Below are 11,715 nucleotides of genomic sequence, written 5' to 3' on the forward strand. Positions count from 1 at the left end.
TTATTTGCTTAAGGAACTAGTATTATTTACTCAAATAAAGATATTTGCGGGTCCAACTTTTGGACAACGGCCAACTAAAAACTCTAGCTCTGAAGCACTTAAAAGCAAGTATGTTAAACTATTAAAGAGCATATCGCTATTTGACACGAAAAGGTATTAACTCTGTTTTGAATCATATTTAATACGTACTCCTTTCGTTTTTAAATATAAGTCTTTTTAAAGGTTTTATTATGAACTATTTACGAATGTATATAAAAATACTTTACAGTGTAGATACATCCATTTTGTTTGGTATATATATAGACTATACTAAAATCTTTTGGAAAACTTATATTTAAGAACGAAGGGAATAGAATAGTAAGCTAAGGGCAAGATATTTGCTGGAGCATATGTTTATCTGTTTAAGAAAAAAAGGGCGTGTATTTTTCGCAAGGAAGATATTAGTGAGTGATACCGTGCATAACAATGTAACCCTGTTCCAAATCGTTAATGGAAAGTATGTTGAGAGCAACATACTGCCATCATGCTGGGCGCAACTTTACTGAAGGATATCTTAAACAATTCACTTTGTCGCGGATCATTTGGAAAACTCATTACCATGCTCTCAATCTCTCGGCTAATCAATCTATGATTTAACCTTGGATATCCAAGATACCAAGAAACTGCACATAAACAACGCAGAGCACCAACCACCGATCATTGTCCGAATTAGCGCGTGCCTTGTCAGCTTAAGCACTCACGTATGGTAATAAACTCCCCACAGGGAAGATGCCATGTAGGATGTCTTTCTAGCCATGGGAATAAAGCGCGCGCTTTTGCTCTTTTCGTTTTGGATATGGTGGGGACATGCACAACGTAAATTCAGACTCTTCCGTTGTACTAGCAGATAAGAGTGCCTTTTTTTTGCTCCATTGTTTACGTTGCAGTAGGGACGCACACCACGTACAAACACCACTCGAACCACTAGCGCTCACAACCATGAGATTACACTGCCAGATGAGACTCTCTAGGCTTTGGATTTGTGTTTGCAACGCCCATGCGCACAATTGTAGCATTATTAGAAATAACTAGCCAAGTGGCCCAAAAAGTATGCTTTGACTCTTTTTTAACTGGCAGCAGCGATAGGTACAACGTAATACTTCCTTCATTTCATAATATAATGCGTTCGCTTTTAAAAAAATAAGTTTGATCATAAATTTAACCAACATGACCGACTGCAGCGCAGCGGGAACAAAAATTAAACTATTGAAAACTTTTTTCGAATATGAATTTAATGATATAATTTTTTACTCTCGTCCCAACCATCCACATTGGTTAAATTTCTAGAAACACGAACAAACTACTTTATAAAACGGAGGGAGTACCTATACATGTGCCACTTTGACACCAAAATTTGGACATGCACCACACAATATAGCAGAACAACCCTAGTCGACAATCGTAAACATGAGCTTTCACTACCAGATACTTTTTACGTTCCTAAACATAAGACCTTCTAGAGATTTCACTAAAAACTACATATAGATGTATATAAACATATTTTAGAATGTAGATTTATTCATTTTGCTCTGTATATGATCTTTAGCAGAATCTTTAAAATCTCTTATATTTAGAAAGGAAGGAATATACATGATTTCTGAACTTTACTAATGGGAAACATTGCTACGTGGCCTGATATGTGCCAATTGACTAGTGACGGAGCTATCAGATGGACTGGGTGGGCCGCAGCCCACTCTGAATTTAAAAGTAAGTATTTATACTATAATAAAACAGATAGAATAAATTAATTAAAATATTTTTTTATGAGTGTATGGACTGTTAGCCCATCCTAACCAAGTGTGCTGGATCCGCCACTGCACTTGAACAGTCGTAGATATTGATTACTCCTGTGGGAGTATTGAGGAACACAAATATTTTTGACATTTAGATCATGAAATCCTAGTCCTCTTGGTCTTTGGTGCATGGAATATTTCTATTTATCTCCCCGTCAAGAAATGAGAAAGGAGCGTATATATGCTTTCACACTTTTTTAACTGGTAGTAGGGACGGGTACAACGTAATACCTATACTTGTGCAACTTTTGACACGGGAGTGGGGACGGGCAGCACGTAGTACAGCACAACAGCCACTGTCGTGCCACTTGACAGTCGTAGGCGTGAGCTTTCACTACCAGATAGATATGATTCCTGAACTTGACCCAATGCTTTGTCCAACAAAGTACACTCGCACAGCGGCACGAGCACCTCCTATATACACCCCATGAACTGAGCAGAGAACGACAGACACACACGGATAGCGTCTACCACAGATAGCGGCAACCACAGGCATCAAACCAGTTCGAATAGCTCGAAACAGAGGCCGGGTGCACTCTGCTCGATCGACATCTCCCTTCACCAGCCATGGGTCGTCCTGATTCGGAGGCGCCGGCGTCGAGCCTTGCCTACGGAGGCAGCGGAGGCGCCGCGGCGCCGGCGGGGACGAGGTCAGCGTCAGACTCGGCTCTCGAGACCAACGTGGTGATCATCCTGGCCGCGCTCTTCTTCGGGCTGCTACTCGTCATCGCACTCAACTCGCTGGCGCGGTGCGCGCTCCGGTACGTCGGGCGCGTGGCCGCGGTCGCGGACGCTCCCGGCGAAGGCCGGGCGTCGGCGCGGGTGGCCTGCAGCGGCAGCGGCATCAAGAGGCGCGTCCTGAGGAGCCTCCCCGTGGAGGTGTACGGCTCCGGCGAGGACATCGACGACGTGTGCGCCATATGCCTGAGCGAGTTCGTGGACGGCGAGAAGGTGCGCGTGCTGCCGCTGTGCGGGCACGGCTTCCATGTCCACTGCGTCGACGCCTGGCTGGTGTCCCACGGCTCCTGTCCCACGTGCCGGCAGCCGGTCATCGTGGACGCGCCCGCCAAGGCGGCGGAGACGGACACGGTCATCACCGTGGTCATCGTGTGAGTCCATTGCTGCCGGTACAGCGCACTGGACAATGAGTGCCATGCTTGTCAGCCGCAGCTTGCAAGTGGAATGTATATATGAGCGAAGAGCTCAATTGTTACTGTTAGTGTAAATATTCGACGGCGCAAAATGCTGTACTGACATACTATGAGTAAACAGTTTTGCTGAATTACTTTGCTCCTGTGGTTCATTCTCCATCGTTGTCGACAAGTAGGGTTGCCTTTGGCCATGTTTGGTTGCATGTATCGATTTGGCTGCATTGCATGTATTTTTCATAGGGCCTGAGTAAAAAATAAAAGCATCCTTTAAACCATCATCTACATATTATTTGATTACTCATATATAGGTTAGCTGCGTGAGGTAACTAGTTTTGACATACTGTTTGATTGGCCGCATTGTATTATTAAACGCACATAAAACACATTGTTTGATTGCAACCTGCATAAATTTCACTTACCACTTTTCTAAAATACACAATCTTGACATTTTCACTCCTAACTAGGAAACAAATTATGGTTCATGCTAACTACTATCAAATGACAATACACATTATTAAGAGCCATATGGCTGAAATGTTAAAGTTCATCATCCATCGTCTTGCTCTTCTACGGTTGCTGCTGCTAGTTGTTCATCTTCCTTTTCTGTTGCTGCTAGTTGTTCATCTTCCTCTTCTTTTGCTGCTGCTGCTTATTCCTCTTCTTTGGTTGCTCTTCTTCTTCTTCTTCTTGTTCTTCTTGTCTGGCCTCTGTTATCCAATGTTGCTTGTGCCCACTCTATTCTTTTGGTCTTTCAGGTTTTGTTGTTAAATGCATCCACACCATGGCCACTGAGGTCAACATCGTCAGGCATCCCATCTTTTTCTTGAGGCATCAGTTCATCACAATCCCATTGCAGGATCCAATTATGCAGAATACGACATGCAAGAATAAGCTTAACCTCTGTAGGGTAAAGGTGAAATGGCTTCTAATCAAGGAGCTTGGATCTGTTCTTCCGAGCTCCAAATGCCCTCTAAATTAATTACTCTAAGGCTAGAGTGATTGAGATTGAACAACTCCTGTGCAGTCCTAGGATATATAGTTCCTACGAGAAAACTCGTTCACATGGTACCTGGTTTTTCCGAAGGATGGAAGAATACATGGCCGACAAGCATAGCCAGCATCTCCTAGGTAGAAATTGCCGTCACGAATGTCGGTGACATTAGAACGACTCGTGCTGTCATTGAGTATATTAGCATCATGTCCTGACCCTTCCCAGTCAGCACGCGCATATGTGAACTTCAGATCGAAGTTAGTAGCAACACATTCTCGGTTGTGTAGTGCCTCCTCCCCCTGTATGCTGCTGATTGTGACCTCGACCCTCTCGAAGTGACATGAGTATCATCTATTGCCACAATGCAATTGTGAAATGGCAATACAAGATTGTGTTAGTGCTCACATTGAACAATCCAAGCATATCAAGCTATGAAGTACATACTGCTAATGCTCACCTTGAAGTATGCATACTATCTTGGGATCGTGTGAGTCTTGGTAGGACTACGGCTGGTTGGTGACTTGATCATCTCTCCTCTAAGCTTCCCAAAAGTATAGAGCACTTGCTTGAAGTACCTTGAGATGGTCTCCAATGATCTCCTGAACATGTTGTGGATTACCCTGAAACTCTCGTGATGGCCAACAACATGAAGAAACATGGACATTTGCGCTTCCACACTGGTATGGATGCTATCTTGCAGCAGCCCCTGCTCGTGAAGGTTTGGACAAGTCTGTCAAAGGATGCTCTTTTCATTCGAAGCATCCACATAGCCTCTGTGTCATTGTAGTCGTAGATGTAGTTTAGATTGGTGATCCTCTCCTGCTCTTGCATAAGTATTGGAGCATGTCTCTCTACACCACGAACAACTCTCTTGTGCATGAACATGAGCCATGCTTGAATCACACCTATCAGTGATGTTGTCTGAACTATCATCCGCATCCTTGCGTCCATAACCTAGTCCACATCAACGGTGTGTTGAGCAATGGGGAAATCGATCCTACACCTTGCCTAACAGCTAGCAACATACCTTACATAGGGGAGATAGGGTGTTGCTTACCGGCATCGGAGACGAGGATGGCGAAGGGGGCCATGGCTGAGGGAAGGACGATAAGACAGTGGTCAAATGGAAGGGGAGCAACAGCTCCTGGTGCCGGATCTACCATCGCTACCGCTTGCACAAATCTGAGTCATCGTCGTCGCTGGTGGTGAGGCTATAGGAAGGGGTTGTCCTAGAGGTAGTGGCGACCGGGTAAATGGGGGGGGGGGGGGAGGGGTGTGAGGCTAGATTTGGCGCCGAGTCGCCACTTCTGATTTCTATCTCACGCCATCCCTAGTCACTTTCGGCTTGCTCCCCCGCGTACGAGCTTACATTGTGGGCTTCTTTAAGCTTTGTGCCGACGCGAGCCAGCCCACTGCGTTCGCAACAAAACACACATTTCGTGGCCCAACTGGCCCTACTTGGGGCGGATGCATACAACCAAACACGTCCTTTGATTCTCCGTCTATCATCAGTCTAATGGCCGGCAAATCTGCTACCTTTTAAACAGAGTTCATAAATTGCAACAATTATTTGGGATAAGGTGACCCAGTCTCACCCTACTTAGGGTGTGTGCAACGCCAACCCTCAAATTGCAACCGTCGGACAATGCGTTCTGAACGTGTTGTGTCATCTAACATGGACCTGTATCGGCCGCCGAGTGGTCAGAACATATTATTTCTACAAACCAAAGAAAAACTAGGGGTGTTTTACGGGCGTTCGTCGATCACCCATGCCCGCTTCTGACCACCTTGGCCCACCCAAAACCCTCGTCCCTCGCTTGTGCACCTTCCCATCGAGTGACAGCTGCCCTAATTCATGTTGTTGTAGAGCGGTCGCTCCACATTGAAGCCAGCCTAGAACAGACCTGATATCGGACCATCTCCGTCAATGAAGCGGCATGTCGATCGAGTGCGCGACCTATGACACGTTTCCGGTGTCCGCGCATGTTCAATGCCGGAGGCGCGTTACTGGACAGGATGGGACAAATATCTACCACGCCCATTAAATGCCTTGTTCGTCCATATGCCACCATTAAGAATGCTCGTCGACCAAGAAACCCACTCCAGCATCATCGCCCATTGAAGGACCAAGATACCTCACCACACTAGAATCCGCTATTTAAAGGCGTCTACATCCGACTAACTTCACGCTACAACACAAGCCGCTCCATATCCTCCTCCCTTGCGACACATCCGCCATGACTTCAGGCGGAAACCCTCTGTGGGAGAGCCTTTCAACGGAGATGAAGCACGAGGTGGATGCACTTGTGACTGCCTAGCAGAGTTGTCGTGTCGGGTGGATCGATGCCGGCAAGCCAGCTAGCTTGCCCGAGTTCTTCAACGGCGAGGACGACCCACAATGGAGATTGGCTTCGAAGACACCCATCGAAGCCGACACCTGTGAATGTTGGTTTCACCATGGAGCTGGCGCGGGTGCACATCAATGCCGCCATGGCACAGGAGCATCCTACGTCAGCGCCTATATCGGCTTTCCAATAGGCATAGAAGGAACAACGATACAACTTGTTCCTCCTAAATCAACACCCACTGGCGCAGGGTCAAATCAAAGGCGAGCGCACGAGTGAGGAGAACATGGCCACCACAACCATCTCCTATAGAAAATCCCGATCCGACGGAACAAATCCCCACCAGGTCGGACGAGAAGTTCCCAGAGGGGTTGCCCCTGTCACCAGATCGAATGAAGAAGGCACAACAAGATGCCAAATAATAAATAATAGATATGGAAAGTAAGAACACTCCATATTATCTAATTTTATAATTATGAGCGGTGGCTTCGAATGACTTAATGTATATTTTTGTTACACCTACATTAAATAATAAATAAAATTGATTGCATGCAACGATAGATGCATAGGTCAGGAGTTTTAACCTCCTTTTCAAAAAATAAAGAAGGCACAACAAGATGTCGAATCACGCCGGTGCATGTCGCCCTCTATGGAGCATAGCGCGCCAACCACATCCACTGCAGACATATCATGCCTTGCTGCCGCCGCAACAAGGAAAAACTTCTAGAGATCGTTGCCCCGACGTAGTAATGTCCTGCTAGACACAACTTTACAAATGGATATCCTAAACAATTCACTTTGTTATGGATCGTTTAGAAAACTCATTAGTATCCTCCGAATCTCACGGCTAATTAAGTTGTGATAACCTTAAATTTCAAAGATACCAAGAAACTGCACATAAACAAAACGAAGCACCAACCATTGATCACAATGCCCATTAGCGTGTGCATTGTCAGCTAAAGTACCCATGTATGGTAATTTACTCCCCACAGAGACGATGCCATGCAGTATGTCATGGAAGATTCTTTCCTAGCCACGGAGACAAAGCGCACGCTTTTGCTCTTTTTTTTGGATATACGGTGAGGACACACACTACGTACATTCACACTAGCTCTTCGGTTGTAGCAGATAAGAGCGTGTTTTTAGTCCCTTGTTTACAATTTGGTAGGGACGCACACCACGTACACGCAGCACTCGTGCCACTAGCGATCACGACCATGAGCTTTCATTGTGAGATATGATTTTCTAGACTTTGGTGTTGCGATTGTAATGTCCATAACACACAGTTATAATATTATTGAAATAACTAGCTAAATGGTCCAGGCAAATCCGCGGACAATATATATTTGTTGTTTGTAATATTTTATTATTGATCTCCTTATATAATTTGAGATTACAAAAAACCAGATTCAATTTAAAAATTTAGTTTATTATTACTAATATTTTATTACAATTTACCAGATTTACCGAAGATTTTTTTGTATAGTTCAGTCATATCAATTCTTGGAAAGACAATAAGCATCATGGACGTTGTTATATTATTCCGTTCCATATATTCTTGCATTCTAAAAAAGAACCATATTCATGCCAATCATATTATATGTGTATAGTTATATGATCCCTAAAAAAATTGTAGTCAAAAATGTGTATCACATTCCTTGAGAAAAAAATGATTTGTTTCGTAGTTTTTATAATTTCTATGCATACATATTCATAAAAAATAACAGGTTCTCGATGGAGAATATTCTACAAAATTTAAAGCGTCAAATATTTTCAACATGAAAGTATTTTCTCCCACGAAGAAATATTGGCTTAGATGAATTACTTGTTCTTCTATTTAAAGAGTACCATTCATAAATATGTTTGTGTTGTACTCACTTGTGGCAGTTTAGAATTTTCCACTATTTATGCTAAAATTAATTATTGGGATCTACTTTACCATATCTTCATGGTGTTTATAGTTTCGTATATGTATGTATCTGAAGATGATGCCTAATATCCAAGGGCCATTTATTTGGCTCATAGTTCTTTTGGCTGAATTCATAGTTTTTATCAAGATTCTAGAACTGAATGTACAAAACACATTTAGGCTAGAAAAGCTGAAATCTTAATAAAACTTATATCATTCAAATATCAATGGGCTATGACCATCATACATCTTCAAAAAAATTTCATATATTTTATGTTTTCTTCCATCCTCCTGGATATTTCCTACATCTTGTTTTCGTTAGGCTTATATTTCATATTATACATGGACATCATCTAGTTTCATATGACTATTCTATATAGTTTCATATGACTTCAGTTATGAAAAGGTTCGCTCCGAACATCTCTCATACTTAGAAGTCTCCAACATATACCAATTTTTAGTTGTTTATTCTATACTAGAGCCTCTATTTTGGTGCGAAATTTCCATATCACCACAATATTTGTAGTGTTATATTTGTATTCAAAATGGCACTTTCCTAAGTGTATACAATTTATTTTTCTCCAACTTTGGTTTGTCTGGCTGTATATTTGCACTCAAGCTTTTATACGTAAAAGTGCACAAACTTTTGCATTTATTTGTAACATATGTATGGCTCTTGTGATAATTTAATGTTATTTTACTACTGGAGTACAACGGTTAGGCATTCATGACTTTACGTACACATGTAACAGCCAAAAATCATCGTAACGTTATATCATAGCCTGCAAGATTTTCATAACTATATCAAACCATCGTCTACTATAACTATCTTTAATAAATAGAATTGCTAGATTGTATATAAAGACTTGATAATATAATGATGCACCTTTAAAAGAAGGCAATTCTTGTGAATGTAACATAGTTTTATCCTGCCCGACTCATATTATATAAAACCCCCTAGTGTTTAAAAGAAATAGGTATTTTCTTAGTCAATCATGCTATTTTATAGAAAAAAACCTGACGTTTCTCTTTAAGCCCGTAGTACATATCAAATGTTTTCTAAAGTACTCATATTTTCTAAACCTTAACTCCAAATTTAACATGTTATACATGGAATTTGGTTAGAAAAATATGTAAATTCTAAGTTTGATGTTATTTTAGCTGTTAAATATTTAAAAATAACAATATCTATGGTGCAGTCTTAATCAATAATGCACTATCCGTCTTTCTTTCTTACCGGTATTGATCCAAATTGTGTTTGAACATCTCAGCAAAATTAGGATTGGAGACAAAATTGAAGATCACTTGCCCATTTCTTTGTATGTATTAAATCTACATGCAATCCGTATTTAAATAGAAGACATGTGGAAACTTGAACTGCGCTTTTGTAGGCTAAGATCGTCTTTGTTTGGGCCGTAGCTACAAATACTCGGATTATAGACCATTTTTTGTAAATTAGGAGCGTGTGGTATTATTTTCTCCCATTGCAACGCACAAACACTTTTCCTAGTGTTAATCTAAATAAATTACAAATTATTGGACCTGACATTGTTTGGTATCAGGACCTATTTTAAATTTTCATGACTTCTATAGTTGGTATTTACAATTTTATTTGGTGGATGAATTGTTGCAAAGAAAACATTTGTGCCACTTTCTTACTAGGCACATATTTTTCTCTCCCCCCCGCGTGTGTATCATATCTCTCTTCACCTTTCTTGTGTCTAATTCCCAGAAGAGCTTAGAAGTTCAACTATAAATAATGAACAATTCAGACAATATGAAAGGACACGGTGCCCCAAGTCATTCGTCTGCTCATAATTTAACTTTTATCGTCTTTGATAAGATAAAACTACCCCAAAAGAACCTCGTTAAGGCTTCATCAAGCCAGCCCAATGAGAGTCACCCATCTTCCATTTTATAATTAAGGTTCTGAACTTGATATTCATTGTGTAATAGATCCCGCCAAATGTCATTATCCATTGTCAGCTTATACAAACATGTATTGAGTAACACCAATATTTTCGACAGTTAGATCATGAAATCCTACTTCTCGTGGTCTTTGGTGCATGGAATATTTTTTGTTTCTCTCTCCCGAAAACAAAAGAGAAGGGAGAGAAAGGAGCATATATACGAGAACCAACTTTTGGCTGAGGCCTTTTAAAAAAATCAAACTTTTTTGTTTCAAAAAAATCTGAAAAATTGTGCAAATAAACAAGAATGTTATGTATATGTGTATAAAATTTCTGAATGAAAAATATTAAAATGCGATCTGTACAAAAAAGACAAATTCATGGTCTCGGAGGACGAATAATATCATGTGTTAAAAAACTTCAGATTTGTCCTTTTTGCACATCCCACATGTCAATGTATTTTGCCATGGAAATTTACACAAATGTGTGTTATGTCTTTATATATATCTGTGTTTTTTTTCAAAATGAAACATAAAAAATATGAAATTTAACAAAAATCAAAATTTTCAAAACTGAGCTCCATTGAGCTCGGCCTCCAAAGACAATATCGGCATATATATGCTTTCACTCTTTTTTAATTGGCAGTAGGGACGGGTACAACGTAATACCTATACGAGAATCTTTTCCACCCGGCGCGCCGGCCGAATCGTTCGGCCGGTCGCACGCGGGTCGCGCGCCTCGTTGGCAGATGCTCGCAACATTTTTCCGTCAAATTTGCTGCAACCGTGTTCTTTTTTGATACAAACGTTTTTCATGCAGCTTTTTTCTCGTGTAAATTTGTTGCGACCAGCGTCATATTTGTTGCATATACGTTTTGTTGCAACTCCGGTTCTTCGAATTTTCATTACAATCGATGTTTTTTTACTTTTGCTATAATCGTGTTAATTTTTGCTACAACCGACATCATTTTTTGCTGTAACCGTTCACTAAAACAGTTGCATACACGTCACGTAAATATTTTGTTACAACCGGCGTTTCACTTTTGCTACCACGTACCATCTGCTTCGTTTTTTTGCTACGATCATGTAGATATTCTTTTTGCTACAAATTTTGTCTTTTGTTGCAACCGTTGAAAAAATTGCTGCATCGCATCGGAATTTTGCTGCATAGGGAAAAAAGTTGTATGCGGATCCAACGGTGCGGACGCGCGCGGGTTGGTGGATCGTGCGGCCCGCGAGCGGCCTGCCGAAAGTTTGGGCCGGCGCGCCGGTGCAGATCACTCCCCTACCTATACGTGTGGCACTTTTTGACAAGGGGGTGGGGACGGGCACCACGTACTACAACACTTGGACAGTCGTAGGCGTGAGCTTTCACCACCAGATAGATAGGATTCCTGAACTTTACCCAGTGTGCCTTGTCATCCAACAAACTACACTCGCACAGCGGCAGCCCTTATATATACACCACGTACAAAGCACAGAACGACACAGACACAGGCATCAATCCAGTTCGAATAGCTTGAAACGTGATCGATCGAATAGATTACATTCACCATGGGTCGTCCTGATTCGGAGGCG

The 11,715-nt window shown here is 41.7% G+C and overlaps 1 protein-coding gene across 1 annotated transcript; it reads left to right on the top strand.

The window, feature by feature from the left end:
• The first annotated feature begins 2,399 nt into the window (after positions 1–2,399).
• Positions 2,400–3,081, top strand: LOC123397013 (RING-H2 finger protein ATL74-like). The gene has a single exon (XM_045091733.1). The coding sequence runs from the start codon at positions 2,400–2,402 to the stop codon at positions 2,943–2,945; it is 546 nt and encodes a 181-aa protein (XP_044947668.1). The 3' UTR covers positions 2,946–3,081.
• Positions 3,082–11,715: the final 8,634 nt, after the last annotated feature.

This window comes from Hordeum vulgare, chromosome 5H, assembly GCF_904849725.1.
Source record: "Hordeum vulgare subsp. vulgare chromosome 5H, MorexV3_pseudomolecules_assembly, whole genome shotgun sequence".
Classification (NCBI taxonomy): domain Eukaryota; kingdom Viridiplantae; phylum Streptophyta; class Magnoliopsida; order Poales; family Poaceae; genus Hordeum; species Hordeum vulgare.